General features: G+C 33.9%; 1 protein-coding gene across 1 annotated transcript in view; it reads left to right on the top strand.

Moving 5' to 3' along the window:
• Window positions 1–17,605, top strand: part of RNF138 (ring finger protein 138) — a 37,829-nt gene extending 20,224 nt beyond the window's left edge. Inside the window, exons 3-7 of the mRNA XM_061169920.1 lie at window positions 811–926; window positions 13,115–13,171; window positions 14,002–14,113; window positions 15,493–15,600; window positions 17,220–17,605. Coding sequence (XP_061025903.1) covers window positions 811–926; window positions 13,115–13,171; window positions 14,002–14,113; window positions 15,493–15,600; window positions 17,220–17,288 — 462 coding nt within the window. The 3' untranslated portion in view covers window positions 17,289–17,605. The remainder of the gene's footprint in view (window positions 1–810; window positions 927–13,114; window positions 13,172–14,001; window positions 14,114–15,492; window positions 15,601–17,219) is intronic.
• Window positions 17,606–18,296: the final 691 nt, after the last annotated feature.

The raw sequence follows: 18,296 nt of genomic DNA, 5'->3' as shown, positions 1-18,296 counted from the left end.
AGTGGTATTTTTTTTTCAGGTGTAAAATTATTTGTTAATTTTTATGGTGAGTTTACGGACAGTTGGACTCATCTCCATTGTCCTGCATCTAATGGACAGAAACTTACTGCTTATTTTCAACTCCTACTTTAGAATTAAATCATTTACTTAAAAAAAAAACCAAAGGCCTCTTGTTTAAATGGAATATTTAGTTATCTATTTCTGCCTTGTTTTTTTCCTTCTTGTTGGCAATATCTCAAGTCTTATGAGTTCATTTTTATATTAAAAGTCACATTACATTAAAATTTTTTTTAAATTTATTTTTTATTATGGTAAAATATAACATAAAACGTACCTTTTTTTTTAGTTTTATTTTATTTTTTTTTATAAGTGAAAGATTGTGGTAAACTTTTTTTATACAATAAATGTCCATTTGGTAAGAAAACATGTATATGATATATATATCATATATATAATATATATACACACACACAATCTGTATGAGGCATCAAATGAACAATTAGAGTGCAGTATTATGAATGGTAAGGTAGAAAACGTACCATTTTTAAGTGTACAATACAGTGGTATTAAGTACATTCATATCATTGTATAACAATCACCACTGTCTATTTCCAGAATATTTTCATCATCCCAAACAGAAACCCTGTACCTGTTAAATTGTAACTTGCCGTTCCCCCCCCAACACCGGCCCGACCCCTCTAGTAACCTGTATTCTACTTTATCTCTGAATTCTGTTCTACCTCATGTAAATGGAATCATGTTATATTTGTTCTTTTGAAAGTCACATTACATTTAATCAATAATTTACAGATTAAATTCTATCGCATGAGACATCATTACAAATCTTGTAAGAAGTACCAAGATGAATATGGTGTTTCTTCTGTCATTCCAAACTTTCAGATCTCTCAAGATTCAGTAGGGAACAGGTAAGCAATATTTATTCTTATAGTTTTTATTTTTATAGTTAAAATGGAAATTTTTCAGAGACTAAAGTGTTTTCTGTTTTGTTTGTGTGTGGGTGTTTGTGTTTTTAAAGTAAATTGCCTTTGTCCTCATAAGTTTGTTTGATGCATGTAAAATGACATCTGGGAGATTGACTTTATGCTAGACTTAAGCTTATGTGAAAATCATTCTAAGAAACTTTACATGTCTGAATAAAAAGTAGATCTGTGAATTGAACGTATTTTCTTTTGCAACTGAAATTACTTGAAAGCTAGAGAAAATCCCTTTCAGTAATGTATTTGCAAACTAGAATCCTTTTACTCTCTAAGAATAGAATTGTTTGAAATTTTTATTTTGATAAAATGTCATGCAAAAGTGAGATTTGGTACGATTAAATTTGTAGTTCTATTTTAGTCTCAATTCTTTTAAAGCTAGGTTTTGGCTTGATTTGTATCTTATTGTCTCAGGTTTATGTACATTAAACATTTTTATGAAATGTATTTTATGCATAATAATGGCCAGAATGCACATGTGTGGCTTAAAAAATAGTGACAAAACAAATACCCAGTTGCCCACTAAGCCGGATCAAAAATTATAACATTTTTTAGCACCTTATTTTTTTTTAATAAATTTATTTTATTTATTTATTTATTTTTGGCTGTGTTGGGTCTTCGTTGCTGCATGCGGGCTTTCTCTAGTTGCGGTGAGCAGGGGCTACTCTTCGTTGCAGTGCGCAGGGTTCTCATTGCGGTGGCTTCTCTCATTGTGGAGCATGGGCTCTAGGTGCGTGGGCTTCAGTAGTTGTGGCACGCGGGCTCAGTAGTTGTGGCTCACAGGCTCTAGAGCGCAGGCTCAGTAGTTGTGGCGCACAGGCTTAGTTGCTCTGCGGCCTGTGGGATCTTCCCAGACCAGGGATCAAACCCATGTCCCCTGCATTGTCAAGCGGATTCTCAACCACTGTGCCACCAGGGAAGCCCCTTTCAGGACCTTAGATCTCCTTGTGAGCCCAGGCCCATTTGAATCCCATACTCCCAGAGGTAACCACTATCCTCTTTTTTGGGTTGTTCATTCTTTTGCTTTTCTTTATAGTATTACCACCCACGTATGTATCTCTAAACAATGAAGTGCTTAATTTTTAAAAACTCAGTAGCAAACACACACAATTGTGTAAAGAAAGGCAGTATTGACATTATAGAAAGGCTCCCAGGAGGCGATATGTTAAGCAGAGTCTTTAAGATTTTATTTTAGTAGCATTTCATTTCACAGGTTGCTAATTTGCAGTAATTTAACCACTCTTAGAAGCACTCATACTGTAGTAAGGCTTCTTCTCAACTCCTTAGTTGAAACTGTTGTGGTAAAGGTCTTTAGTGATTTTCTGATTGCCTGCTTTTTTAGGTTCTCGTTTTACTTGACTCAGTGTCATTGGATGAAATTGGTCACTCTTTTTTTTTTTTTTTTTAAATGTGATGATCCATTTATTTATTTATTTATTTATGTATGTATGTATTTATTTATTTATGGCTGTGTTGGGTCTTCGTTTCTGTGCGAGGGCTTTCTCTAGTTACGGCAAGTGGGGGCCACTCTTCATCGCGGTGCGCCGGCCTCTCACTATGGCGGCCTCTCTTGTTGCGGAGCACAAGCTCCAGACGCGCAGGCTCAGTAATTGTGGCTCACGGGTCTAGTTGCTCCGTGGCATGTGGGATCTTCCCAGACCAGGGCTCGAACCCGTGTCCCCTGCATTGGCAGGCAGACTCTCAACCACTGCGCCACCAGGGAAGCCCCGAAATTGGTCACTCTTATTTTGTGATTTTTAAAAAATCCCCTTAGGTTCATCCCTTTCGGTTTTTTATTTCTGTACTTCTGCTGTTTTGAAATTACTCAACAATTTGTTATTAACCCAGTAGATTATTCTTAAGTGCAGGGATGGTGTTTATCTTGTTCAACAATGTCTCTAGTTCTTAGGAGAGTTCCTAGTATATATGATTTGGGCAGTCACTGCTTGTTAAATGACTCAGTTTTTTTCTCATGAGACATGCCTTCTTCCCTCTTACCCCCCATATCTAATTGGTCATAGGTACTATTGATTTCTAATAGCAGTATTCCTCATCTGTGCTTTTCTTCTGCCCCTGTTGTCACTTCCCTAGCTCAAGTCCCCATTATCTCTCACTTGAACTGTTGCAGTATTCTTTTAGTTGGTGATCCTCCTTTAATCTGTCCTGTATACGATTGCCAAAGTGATATTTCAGAAGTGCAACTCTGACCTCTTTCTCCTTGTCCTTGTACCTTCCCTTCTGTCCTTGTCAGTGACTTCCTGTGGCCCCATAGCTGTGTTTCTCCTCCTGGGTTCCACGGGCCAGAAAGGGCTCTGTGAACTGCTTAAACTTCCAGTTTTTTTTGTGTACTATGTGTGCATTTTTCTGGAGAGAGAATGTCAAGATTCTCAAGGGGTTCCATGATCTAATTCAACAACTAGCTTAATAAGACAAAATCCCTTATTCTAAAGCCGTTTCTGATCTGGCACTTACCTTTCCGTTTAGCCTTTGTCTTTCTTGGCTACCCATATTGCATAATATGCCTTAGCCATGTAGAATTATTCCCACTGTATCCTTGCCATCCTTGAGAAGCAATATAACTTAGTCATTAAACATGAAGGCTTGGAGCCAGACTGCCTGGGTACCAGACTCTGTCATTTACTAATTGTATGACTTTGGCAAGAAACTGTACCTCAGTTTTCTCATCTGTTTAAAAAGGTAGTGATGATACTATTAAACACCTCATTGGTGGGAGTCAATAAGTAGGTTAATACAAGTAAAACATATTGAATAGTACCTTACTTGGTGAATGTTCGGGGGTTTTTTGTTTGTTTTTTTGGTTTTTATTTTTTCGGCTGTGCAGCGCAGCTTGCGGAATGGAATCTTAGTTGCCTGACCAGGGACTGAGCCCGTGCCCTCGGCAGTGGAAGCACGGAGTCCTAACCGCTGGACCGCCAGGGAATTTCCTAAATGTTTTTAATTATCATCATCATCACCATCACTCCCTCACCTCCATACTTTCCCCACCATTCTAACCCACACTTTGCCAGCCAGTGGACTTTTTCTTCTCTTTGAAGACTTAGACCAAGTGTTAGATACTCTGAAGTCTTTCCTGTTTACTTGTCTGTTTTTTTTTATCTAGTAGAATGGGCTTCCTAGTCTTATTCATGTTTATATCCTATGCAAAATTCTAGTTGCAATGGAAAAATTCAGTTTGTATATGAATTTCTAGTAAGGAAATTGTTGAAGGAAGGAAAAGATTTTTTAAAAAATGGTAGGAAATATAAGAAGCCGGAGTGTATAGTCAGGGTCCTGGGAGGAAACAGATAATTATACTCAAATCAGACAATTTGAGGGGAATTTAGTGAAGGACTATTTTTTTATTTTTTATTTTTTTATTTTTTTGTGTGAAGGGACTATTTTTAAGGAGTAGAGTATTGGGTGCACTATGTAAGCAGGGTATAGGAAGTCACAAGGAATAGTCATGTACTCTGGGTCTACTGAAAGCAGGGGAGGGGAGAAAGTGGACAGAATTGGAGAAAGAAAGCTATGTGGAGAGGGCAGTTGGAGAGGGATGCAGCCAGTCAAGGCAGTTTTGCTGGGAAGGAGTCTGAGAAATAGGTATCCTAACCTTCCTCTTGTTTCTTCCTCCAAATCTCCTGCTGGGCTGAACCCATTTGGGAAGCAGAGAAGGGAACCTGTTAATGCAGGTTAGTTTCTCAATACAAAGAGCATGGTGAAAAATAGAGGAGAGAAGATCTAGAGGGGCAAAAAATATACCCAGCACATAGGATTTCAGTTAGTAGCCGAATATATTGTAATACTGTGTACACTGTGCTTCACAGCTTCCAAGTAGTACAAAGAAGAAAACATCCACTATGTTATTAATAGTATCTTTGATACTGTAGACATTCACAGAAAGATCGACAAGATGAAAAGGCAGAGGGCTATGTACCAGATGAAGGAACAAGATAAAACCCCAGAAAAACAACTAAATGAAGTGGAGATAGGCAACCTTCCAGAAAAAGAATTCAGAATAATGATAGTGAAGATGATCCAGGACCTCGGAAAAAGAATGGAGGCAAAGATCGAGAAGATGCAAGAAACGTTTAACAAAGATCTAGAAGAATTAAAGAACAAACAGAGATGAACAGTACAATAACTGAAATGAAAACTACACTAGAAGGAATCAACAGCCGAATAACAGGCAGAAGAACGGATAAGTGACCTGGAAGACAGAATGGTGGAATTCACTTCTGCAGAACAGAATAAAGAAAAAAGAATGAAAAGAAATGAAGACAGCCTAAGAGACCTCTGGGACAACATTAAACGCAACAACATTTGCATTATAGGGGTCCCAGAAGGAGAAGACAGAGAGAAAGGACCAGAGAAAATATTTGAAGAGACTATAGTCAAAAAATTCCCTAACATAGGAAAGGAAATAGCCACCCAAGTCCAGGAAGCGCAGAGAGTCCCATACAGGATAAACCCAAGGAGAAACACGCCGAGACACATAGTAATCAAGTTGCCAAAAATTAAAGACAAAGAAAAATTATTGAAAGCAGCAAGGGAAAAACGACAACATACAAGGGAACTCCCATAAGGTTAACAGCTGATTTCTCAGCAGAAACTCTACAAGCCAGAAGGGAGTGGCATGATATACTTAAAGTGATGAAAGGGAAGAACCTACAACCAAGATTACCCGGCAAGGATCTCATTCAGATTCGATGGAGAAATTAAAAGCTTTACAGACAAGCAAAAGCTAAGAGAATTCAGCACCACCAAAGCAGCTCTACAACAAATGCTAAAGGAACTTCTCTAAGTGGGAAACACAAGAGAAGAAAAGGACCTACAAAAACAAACCCAAAACAATTAAGAAAATGGTCATAGGAACATGCATATCGATAATTACCTTAAACGTGAATGGATTAAATGCTCCAACCAAAAGACACAGGCTTGCTGAATGGATACAAAAACAAGACCCATATATATATATATGCTGTCTACAAGAGACCCACTTCAGACCTAGGGACACATACAGACTGAGAGTGAGGGGATGGAAAAAGATATTCCATGCAAAGGGAAATCAAAAGAAAGCTGGAGTAGCAATACTCATATCAGATAAAATAGACTTTAAAATAAAGAATGTTACAAGAGACAAGGAAGGACACTACATAATGATCAAGGGATCAATCCATGAAGAAGGTATAACAATAATAAATATATGTGCACCCAACATAGGAGCACCTCAATACATAAGGCAACTGCTAACAGCTCTAAAAGAGGAAATCGACAGTAAGACAATAATAGTGGGGGACTTTAACACCTCACTTACACCAATGGACAGATCATCCAAACAGAAAATTAATAAGGAAACACAAGCTTTAAAGGACACAATAGACCAGATAGATTTAATTGATATTGATAGGACATTCCATCCAAAAACAGCAAGATTACACTTTCTTCTCAAGTGCGCACAGAACATTCTCCAGGATAGATCACATCTTGGGTCACAAATCAAGCCTCAGTAAATTTAAGAAAATTGAAATCATATGAAGCATCTTTTCTGACAACAGCGCTATGAGATTAGAAATCAGTTACAGGGAAAAAAATGTAAAAAACACAAACACGTGGAGGTTAAACAATACGTTACTAAATAACCAAGAGATCCCTGAAGAAATCAAAGAGGAAATCAAAAAATACTTAGAAATGACCATCCAAATCCTATGGGATGCAGCAAAAGCAGTTCTAAGAGGGAAGTTTATAGCTATACAAGCCTACCTCAAGAAACAAGAAAAATCTCAAATAAACAATCTAACCTTACACCTAAAGGAACTAGAGAAGAACAAACAGAACCCAAAGTTAGCAGAAGGAAAGAAATCATAAAGATCAGAGCAGAAATAAATGAAATAGAAACAAAGAAAACAATAGCAAAGATCAATAAAACTAAAAGCTGGTTCTTTGAGAAGATAAACGAAATTGATAAGCCATTAGCCAGACTCCAAGAAAAAGAGGGAGAGGACTCAAATCAATAAAATTAGAAATGGAAAAGGAGAAGTTCAACAGACACCACAGAAATACAAAACATCCTAAGAGACTACAACAAGCAACTCTATGCCAATAAAATGGACAACCTGGAAGAAATGGATAAATTCTTAGAAAGGTATAACCTTCCAAGACTGAACCAGGAAGAAATAGAAAATATGAACAGACCAATCACAAGTAACGAAATTGAAACTGTGATTAAAAATCTTCCAACAAACAAAAGTCCAGGACCAGATGGTTTCACAGCTGAATTCTATCAAACATATAGAGAAGAGCTGACACCCATCCTTCTCAAACTCTTCTAAAAAATTGCAAAGGAAGGAACACTCGCAAACTCATTGTATGAGGCCACCATCACCCTGATATCAAAACCAGACAATGATACTACAACAAAAGAAAATTACAGACCAACATCACTGATATCACAGAAATTGAGACAGAGATGTAGAGAACAAAAGTTTGGACACCAAGGGGGGAAAGCTGGGGGGGGTGGTGGTGGTGGTGTGATGAATTGGGAGATTGGGATTGACATGCATACACTGATGTGTATAAAATGGATGACTAATAAGAACCTGCTGTATAAGAAATAAATAAAAAAATTAAGGTTTTATTAAAAAAAAAATGAGTCTATGATATTGTAAACCAAATAGTTCTTAATGAGAAAGACAGCTTTTCCTGATAATAAAAGAGATTATACTGAAGTGCTTTGCCCATAGGTCCTCAAAAGAAGAAACTAACATAGTTAAAAAAAAATTTCAAAATAAACCCTTAGATCATTTAATCAATTCAGCATACATTTATTGTACCTTCTGAACTACTGGGCACACTACATGTTATTGAATATGCAGGGATGGGTAAAACAGACATAATCCCCCTTTCCATCTGTGTAAGCAGTGTAACTTCAGTCGAGTCATCCAAAATAAACCAACAGTAGTTTCAGTCAGATCAGTCAGGGTAAAACTATTTACCATAAACAAATGTTGGTGAATGTTTAACAAAATTATTGCATTCGTATGGGGTAGTTTCTTATAATAATTATGTAGCAGTGCTAGTTATTTTACTAACGCCATTTCTAGTTCATAACATAAAATTCTGATTTTAACATGTAGGACTGTATCTTTCTGTTTTCTTTAGCTACTAGAAAGGAGAGAGGGAGGATGCATGAAATCATTAGATACCAGCACACATTTCTGTTTTATTTTCCTTGGAAATTATTTGGTCTGCTTGCAGGCTTTTCCAACTCATCTTAACTCTTTGTAAACATTAATAACTGGATGTCAGTAAACCTATAACAGTTTAGTCCAAATACAACTCTTAACAAAGACTGAAAGAATGAAATTTGCAAACAATCTTATGTTTCTAACAGATTTCTCTCCAAGGTGTTGAACATTTTCAGTGGCTAAGTAACTATTAAGGAATCTGGTACAAGTATTAGATAAAATGTCCTTTTCCTTATTTATAGGCATTCATGATATATTCTGGATAATAATTCTTTATTACATGCAATAGAAATATATTTACAGTTTTTCCAAAGAATTAAAAAATTTTTTTTTGCTGTTTTCTGAAACGTGTAAACATAGAACTTGAGATTTTTCTTCGCATTTTAAAGACTGGAAATGAGGTACTCTAGTATTTTGAAAACTGCCTTAGGTAATATCATAATTTAATTTAGCATAAAATGGCATAGTCATGCATAAGTTTTTTGGGTTTTTTTCTCACCCCTTTTTTTATTGTGGTAAGAATATTTATCATGATGTCTACTCTCTTAACAGATTTTTAAGTGTACAGTATAGTATTGTTATATACAGTATAGGCACAGTGTTGTACAGCAGATCTCTAGAACTTACCTTGCATAACTGAAATTTGTGCATGTTGATTAGAAACTCTCATTTCCCCATCCTGTAGCTCCTGTTAGCCACCATTCTATTCTTGGCTTCTTCGAGTTTGACTATTTTAGATACCTCATATAAGTGGAATCATGCAGTATTTGTCCTGTGACTGGCTTGTTTAACTTAGCATAATGGCCTCAAGGTTTATTTATGTTGTCACAGTTGCAGGACTTTCTTTTCTTTTAAAATTGAATAATATTCCGTTGCATGTATATGCCGCATTTTCTTTATCCATTCATATCTTTTTTTTCTTTATCAATTCACAAGATTGTTTCTATATCTTGGCTATTGTGAATAGCGCTGCAGTGAACTTGGGAGTGCTGTTTCTTCAAGATTCTGATTTCAGTTCTTTTTGATAAATACCCAGAAGTGGGATTGCTGGATCATATGGTAGTTCTACTTTTTATTTTTTTGAGGAACTTCACTATAACTGTTTTCCATAGCAGCTGCACCATTTTGCATTCTCACTAACAGTGTACAAAGGTTCCAGTTTCTCCACATCCTCACCAACACTTGTTGTCTTTTGTTTTTTGATAATAGCTATCATAACGGCTATGAGGTGATATTTCATTGTGGTTTTGATTTGTATTTCCCTGATGATTAGTGGCGTTGAGAATCTTTTCATATACCTGTTGGCCATTTGTATGTCATCTTTGGAGAAATGTCTATTCATATTTTTAGCCCATTCTGTAATTGGGTCATTAGTTTCTTTGCTGTTGAGTTGTAGGAGTTCCTTATGTATTTTGGAGATTAACCCTTTGTCAGAAACATGGTTTCCAGATACTTTCTCCCATTACATATGTTGCCTTTCACTCTATTGTTTCCTTTGCTATGCAGAAGCTTTTCAGTTTAATGCAGTCCCACTTGTCTGTTTTGGCTTTCGTTGCCTGATTGCAAATATTTTTGATCAGTCTTTGGCTAGTCTTATCGTGTCTTTTGACATACATAAGTATTATATTTATATTTTTATATATATTTATTTTCTTTATGTTTTTTGCTTTTTGTGTCATGCTTGAGAAATCTTTCCCACATCATAAAATTATAGAAGGTATTTTCTTCTTTAACATTTTAAAGCTGTGCTTTTCACATTTATTTTGGATGTATAACATGAGGTAGGAAATATTTTCCCCAAGTGATAACCATTTGTCCCAGTACCATTCATTGAGGAGTCCATTCTTTCCCCACTGATTTATAACGCCATTTTGGTCCTACACATCTCTATTCTGTTCTGTTGCTTCGTTTATTCCTCTAATACCATGTTATCTTAATTACTGTGGCTTTAACAATACGTCTTAATATCATGTAGGGAAAGTACTCCCTCTTGTTTTACCTAGAAAATTGTTTCTGTTATTCTTGGCCCTTTGCTATTCCATATTAATTTTAGGATCAGACTTTTGAGTTTCCCAAAAATTCCTGTAGAGATTTTGATCGGAAGCATTATAAAGGTTGAATTTATTGAAATCATAGATTAATTTGGAGAGAATTGACATCATATGATACTCATTTTTCCCACCCAGTTTCCCACCTGTTTATCTCTTCCATTAAAAAAAAAAATGCAGTAAAAGAAGTCCATTTAGAGCACACATAAATATGTTCTAGTATATCTTTTCCCAGTAAACCTTATAGTTTCTGTTGCTGTACAAATGGATCTTTTTTCCTGTTTTATAATCTGAGTGGTTATTACTAGTGAGTAGGAATATTAAGGATTTTTATGTTAATCTTTCATTTAACAACTTTGCTAATTTATTAGTTCTAATAGTTCTAAATAATTTACCTGTAGATTCTTTTGGATTTATTACATAGAAAATCATTTGGTTTGTCAGTGCAGTTTTGTCTCTTACTGCTTCATTTTGTACTTGATTTATTGCATTAACTAGGGCCTCTATCCAGTATTAAATAGAAGGCACGTTTGTTTTCTTGATTTTAGTGGGAATGCATCTAAAATTTTATTGTTACGGATGGTGTTCACTACAGTTTTTTTAACATATTCTTTATCTGTTCTATGATGCTATCATCCTGAAGTTAAGATTTCTCCATTGAATGGTTCTTACTCAAATCAGAATCTTGTATGCAATTAAAAAAAAGTATACATCTGGCTTCATTCCCAGATACGCTGCTATCTAGAGTTTAGGGATTTGTACTTTTGAAAGCATTGTGGGTGGTCAGAGGCTTTTTTGTTTTTGTTTCCATCATGGAGGTTGAATTTTATTGAATGGTTTCTACATCAGATGAAATAAATGATCATATGTTTTTTAAATTGATAGTATGGTTGTCAGTAATAGATTTTCTATTGTTGAACTCATTCATGTATTTCTAGAATAAATGAGTAGGCTCCCAGTAATAGCCCAGGGCATGATACAGGTTGATCAGGAAGGACTAGAATGATGATAACGATAATAATAATGGAAAATAGAGAATTGTAAAAATAGGTGGAAGGGAGAAAGCATTTAAAAAGGGCATTAACTTTGATATTAAAATGCTTTAAATCAGGAGTTTTGTGATTGCATACCCCACCAGTGAAAATAATTGAGCATGTACTCCCAGTATGTGTGTGTTTATTTTAAAACTATGCATGTGTTTTATAGTACTGATACTTTACGCATAACACATGCAAAATTTAAGTGAGATAAAGATGAAAAAGTTACTTTAAAAATAAGTTTGCTTTATTTAATGGTATAAAATATTTTCATTCTTAAAATTTTATTACTGTTTTTATTGAAAACAGTATGGTTGACTATGATTTCTAAAATTTCTTAAAATCTTGGTTTAATACAGTGACAGTAATTTAAAGATTTGAATCTAAATTCACTTTACTTTGATACTTGGTCTTGATGACTATCATGGCTGAAAAGATACCTACAACACGCAATACAGATCCAAATGGAAGAGTATGTCATAGGTTGAGATTCCTATATTTTTCAGTCGCATTTGGTAAATATTAAAAGGGCTTTTGTTGAAATTTTCCATAGTCTCTGATGATGTTATAGTTGGTCTTACAAACTAATCGGAAGTTTTTATATTTTATTAGGGCATGTTCAAAACCCAATGATTATATTTATTTGGAAGATTTTAAAACAGTTTAGAAAAAATCTGTTACCAAGTTTAAATATATAGATATGAGATTTTTAAAAAAATAGGTGACATACTGTTTTTGGTAAAGTCATAACGTCCCTTTAACAAATGCATTCTCCGTAGTTTGAATTTATTTTGAAAAGCAGTTTTTAGTCTCCACATTGTTAAAATACCACCTTTACCTGCAGAGACAGATTAGTAACTGCTAAAAAGATGCAAAATAGTGGTTTAATAGTCTCCTATTTGGGCAGGGAAGCTTTCTTGCAGAGAATATGTGTGGAGACACAACAGTATTTTCACAGAAGGGAAATGATTGTCTTTGGAGAACATCTGTTAGGTAGATGATATAGTATTGCTTGTCCTTTTGTAAAAGAAAAATGAAAAGTCAGTTTTCTAAGTTTCACAACAGTTTTTTTGTCCACTGCCTATCTCATTTTTATTTTAATGTTTCTGCTATTGAAAGGCCTTGTTTTTATAAAATTGACTACATTGATGAAATTCTATAATGCATGACTGACAATCCTCATATGGAATGCCCACTTTTCTCTCAGGATTTCTCTGATGCTGCATATGACACATGACTCTGGCATGGGGTCCCAGTGAGGACATCAAGTTATTCTGTATATTAAATGTTAGAAAGCCTAGTTCCTTTTTGGAAAATATAAACATAATGAACATTCAAATATTTTTTCTTAACCTACTCCATTTTGGATGCTACAACCTTAAACTATATCCTAGTTACAAGTCAAGAAGTTCACAAATTCTTGATTCTACCCCAGCATTCAGAAACTTACTAGTCCAGGTAGAGGTAGAGGAGTCTCTTAATTTGAAAGTCTAAAGGACCTGGGGAAATGTTCATGCTATGGATTTAAGACAATTCTGCAAAATACTATATTCTCTATACTTTTGTAACTATGCCTAAATTAATTTTTAAAGGACCTCATAGGCAGTCTTCTTATCAGAATTTATTTGAAAAGTAATTAATGCCATAATTATATCATAGTTCAGAACTATGTGAAGTTCAGGCTTTTCAAACAAATTCAGACTGGTTGTCTTCATTAGCAGTTAATGAATCTGTGTTGTGCTTTATTACTTGAAGTATTAACTTTTCCCCCTCCCCCCATGCCTCTTAAGTAATAGGAGTGAAACATCCACATCTGATAACACAGAAACTTATCAAGAGAATACAAGGTAAGCTTTTGAATTTCTATTATTTTAGTAAATCATACCTATCACTTTGTAATAGTGGATTTTTAAATTAAAAAATTTAAATTCAGTTAAATCATCAGACATAATGCATAAGTTAGCAGTTTAGAAATAAATGATGCAGTTGCTTTTACAGGTCACGTTAAATTAGAAGCGTGTAGCTCTCCTCTTTCACTGTGGTCAGGTTTCTTCCATGCATAATTTAGTCAGAGTTGTCAATATTGAACTGTCCCTTGCTGAAACTGAGATATTAAAACCCAGTGATGCATGATCCTCAAAATATTTTGAAATGTTGATCATTCTGATGGCTGATGCTTTTGTTTTTCACTTTTCCTATGAATTTTGTATGTTAGAGTCTTAGAACTAGGATAAATTAAAGATACACCATATGGATGTAAGTCTTTTAAAAGTTTTAATTTCCTAGATATGGTGTTTCCATGCTGGGACACCATGGGATATTTAGAATTTACAAGGGACATACAGTGACATCTACTGGTTACAGGAATGACTAAATTAAGTTGTTTGAATCTAACTACTTCATAAATGGGACAGCTAAGTTTGTTGTTATTTTTGTTTAGGCCTCTTGTAGAGGCACCATGAAAAAATTTCCTAGACACTAAGGGTACTGTAAACTGAGATTGTTTAGGAATATCTATTGTAGATTATTTTTTGAAAACATAGTTTTTTAAAAATGAGAGAACCTTTGATTAGTCTATAACTTTTAAAGAAAGAAATAATTATTGGTCAAAAAATAGCTCATCAATTTTACGTTATGATTTCAAATTCAGTATGCTGCATTTAAAATTGTTTTATAGTTCTTCTGGGCATCCCACCTTTAAATGTCCCTTGTGTCAAGAATCAAATTTTACCAGACAGCGTTTACTGGATCACTGTAATAGTAATCACCTATTTCAGATAGTTCCTGTGGTAAGTATGTATGTTTAAGACAATCTTCTGTTTAAGGTATGCTGTCCCATTTATTTCACTTCATGTGTACAAGAGAAAGTGGTTACTTTAAATTTGGTGGGGCATTATCAGTAAGGTATATTTTGTCAACAAAGGATTGATGACTGTGAAGCGAAATGAGATATTTAAAATCCCAGTAACTAACTTATAAAAAGGTGTATGCTTAATTGTGAGCGTAAAGTACGAGAATAGCCTGGAAAAGAGCGGAGTAAGGAAAGGTGAACTGAGGACTCACTACCAAGGAGTAGCATTGTAAATTGTATCCTTGCAGAATGTAGTATATGAGTGCATAAAGCAAGGAAGGAAAAGAATCATACTTTCTTTTTGATGCATACATATCTTTTTGATGCCATTTTGAGGGTGTGTATGAAAGTGGTGAGACTTTTTTTGATGACTGAAGGAGATAGAGCAGAGTGCAGGATTCCAACATAGTGTTAATGGTTCTACAACTCCACATTTGGAACATGAGTTTCAATTTCAACTGTATGCCGAACAGGAGAAACTGAGCTGGAAGAGATACTTCCCATTTTGATATGTAAATATTTTCTTCAGAAATTAGAAGGAAAATGTATCAGTAGATAAAATAAGGATTGTGGGTACATCTTAGCAATTTTACAAAAAGTTGTGGTAGAGTATGCCCCAGTATGCCCTTAAAGTCTCGTGTAGCGCCAAGGGAGATACCCTACCTACTTTGCTCATTAGGAGAGGGTCTGTTACTGTTAAGTCAACAGATACAGTGCCAAAGACATCTCCAGGGAAGAATCTCATATTTAAGAGATTTCATTTGTTTTATATTGCATTAGTGAATTTTTGTTTCTGCATTATATTCAATATAGCACAAACTTTGGCTATAGTCCAGTTACTAAAGTTCTGTTTTGTTTCATTTCAGTCTGTAATCCATTCACTTTTTAAGATGTACTTACTTCATTTGAAACCTTAAGGATACAATTTAAAGCTTCCTTTACTTTCATCTTACTTATAAATGAAATTAAGCTAATAATAATAATTATATCACAGTTATTGTGTGGCTCTAATGAGATTACATACTGGTTACTGGTAATTATTATTACAGTTGGTTAAGGCTGGATATGGTGTTTCTGTTAAAACAGTAGAATAATCAGATTTAAGTAATAGAATATGTAAGATCTCTCTTTTTATTGTGTTGTGTTAGATTAATGTAATTTATCTAAGGTAATTTGGTCTAGAAATAATCTATTCATGAAATTTGGCCCTTAGAAATGCTTTTCATGTAGATTTTTTTGTAACATGTTTTAATACTTTCAATAATGATGTTTGGTTATTTTCATTATTTTTTATTTGAAATACTGTGTTTCTTATAGACATGTCCTATTTGTGTGTCTCTTCCTTGGGGAGATCCTAGCCAGATTACTAGAAATTTCGTTAGTCATCTAAATCAAAGACATCAGTTTGATTATGGAGAATTTGTGGTAAGTGAGTTTTTCAAGATTAAGAAAACACCATTTAAATATTGAAGTTAAATTAACTTTTTCAATCTAGACTTGAGTTTTGAGGCAAGATGTATCATACTGGACGGTTATAGAGCAAGTTCTGTTGTTTTTATGATAATATAGGTGAACTTTGGTTTGTAGAAGTGGTGAAAGTTGAATTTACTGTCCACCTTCTATATTAGAGAGATAATTAATAGAGGAAGAGCAAACCCCCAGATTAACAATAGGATGATATATATGTAAACTGTCTAGATTTAAGGAAAATTATACCTGCTAGAAAAGTAAAATTGGTATGACAGGTGGAGGGTGTATTTCTCGTGTAGTGTAAGTAGCTTGTTAAACTCATAATAGATTTCTTATATCTGCACGTGAGACACATTCTTTTTAAAAATGAGGGAGCTTATTTATGTAAAGCCAGGTTGAATGGTAGATTCTGGCCTGCTTTAGTTCACTGCTTTAACAGAGTGCATGAGGGAAGTTATATAATATAAAAATGGATCCCTAGAGCAAAGCATGAGGTTAATTTCTACTTCCCAAATGTGTCTTGATAGTTACAAAAAAAAAATTATATGACTTTCGTTTTATTAATTGTGAAAGTGCATTTTATTCATCTTCAGTGAATTAAAACCTTATCTAATTCAAGATTCAGCCTGACAAAGAATGGTTCATACTTGTTTTCCAGTTTATGTAATAAACACAGACATGTGCAATTCTGAGAATGGCATGAACAGAATTTCCATTTCTTCTGCCCTCCAGTGCTGAAATTATGTCATTCTTGATATATATATTTTTTTACTTTGTGTAATTTGCATTTTTTAGTCATGCTGTATAAAAATATATGTAATAGTATTTCAAATATATGTAAAATTCAAGTGTACTCTGATAATTTTAGCAGTTTTATGGAGTAATTATAGGTTATTAAATTCTCAATGTAAGAAAGGTTACTGCATCTGGAGAACTATGTGTTTGGAAAAACAAAAATTTATTTTGTGAACCGCTTTTGATCTAATTGTCAGATTGTTTTACCTTACCACAGAAGAAGAACATGTAATTTGAATAATTTGAGATTGTCAAATGGAGGCCTATTTTAAAGCAAATCCATGGACCATAATTGAAAGGAAATAGAATTTTTCAAGTTAAGGAGTAGTAGTATAATCAGATTGAGTGAACTGTAGTTTTTACCTTTATGTTATGATTAAGATGATGTTAATTCAACTCTCTTAATGTAATAAGTGCTTATTTTCTTTAAAATGAATATACCTTCCGACATTGGCATTCTTTTCTAGAGATGACAGAAAATTTATGATTGTGGGTTACCCTTAACTATACTACTTTCAATTAATAACTTATCATAAAGCACTGTAACTCTCAAATTTCATTCTCTGCTGATCCTCTGTTGTTTGTCAGTTATTCCTAAATAATTATAACTGAATTTTTTAAATTAAAAGTTCAGGTATTTAGTGCTTATATTTTAACGAAGTATATGGTGTAACATAAACTGTTTCAAGTATGTGTATCAAGATGTGTAATGTATTGGACTAAGTATTGAGTAATTGAGTCTGTTTTTCCTATTGACATGTTAATGTTACTGTTTTTAGAATCTTCAGCTAGATGAGGAAACCCAGTATCAAACTGCTGTTGAAGAATCTTTTCAGGTAAACATCTGAAGGCTGTAGACGTCTCTGCATCTTTGTACCTGCAAGTGCCATCTTTAAGGAGAAAACTACATGAACTCGCCGTTTCAGTAACTTGATGTGTATATTAATAAAAGTAATACAGTCTATTGTTTTAGTTTTTAATTGAAAAATAAAGGTGGGCCATCTAAAAACTTCATTCTCTTGATAAGTTAAAAGATAAAAGTTAGGACATTATCTTTAAAAGCATTAAAAGGATTATTTCATTAATGTAATGGTGAAAAGGGAATCCCTGTTGTACTTATCTTTTTATATTACATATTGAGTTTTTCCTTGCTTTTGAAATTTGGTGCAGTTCCTCCCATTGACATTATTGTACACAGGTAACACAGTACCAAATTGTGAAAGATATGATTGATATAAACCTAACAAATCTGAGCCAGTTATTTGAGTTGCAGAATGGAGACTTGAAGTGCTAAATGAAACAATCCAAAGGAAACTTTTTTAAATACAGATTCTAGCAGAAGAATTCAACTATTATAAGAAAATTGTATTTATATGACGTTTAGTATTTTTGAAGACTAGTGAGATTTCTTTACTAATTTTGACTCTTTAAAAAGTGAAAGCTCATTTATAGATACTTCCTTTTTGCTGTTAGAAGGAAATATCAAGAGAAAAATTTATTTCTTTGGTGGGCAGTTGATAATTTCAAATCTTGTTTGTTTGGCTGACTAATTTGTAAGCCTAAAGTACAGTAAGCTGAATTACAGCTCTTTGGCCTCAGAATTTTCAATAGCAGAATTGATGATTAGCTAAGACGAAACTTTTATTAGAAACTTTCAGTTGGTGATATTACATTCTATATATATATTTAAATGAGAGGTTTGACTTCATCTCAATTTAGAAATTTGTTCAAATCTAAAAATGTATATGCATATATACATACACTTTTGTATGTGTATATACACATATATGCATGCAGTTTGTCAGGTTATATACAGAATTTCTATTAAGATTTTAAAAATGCACAAGCAATATGGG

Source organism: Eubalaena glacialis, chromosome 15 (assembly GCF_028564815.1).
Source record: "Eubalaena glacialis isolate mEubGla1 chromosome 15, mEubGla1.1.hap2.+ XY, whole genome shotgun sequence".
NCBI classification, from domain to species: domain Eukaryota; kingdom Metazoa; phylum Chordata; class Mammalia; order Artiodactyla; family Balaenidae; genus Eubalaena; species Eubalaena glacialis.
The sequence above is the reverse complement of the archived record's forward strand: the minus strand, read 5'-3'. Positions and strand labels throughout refer to the sequence as shown.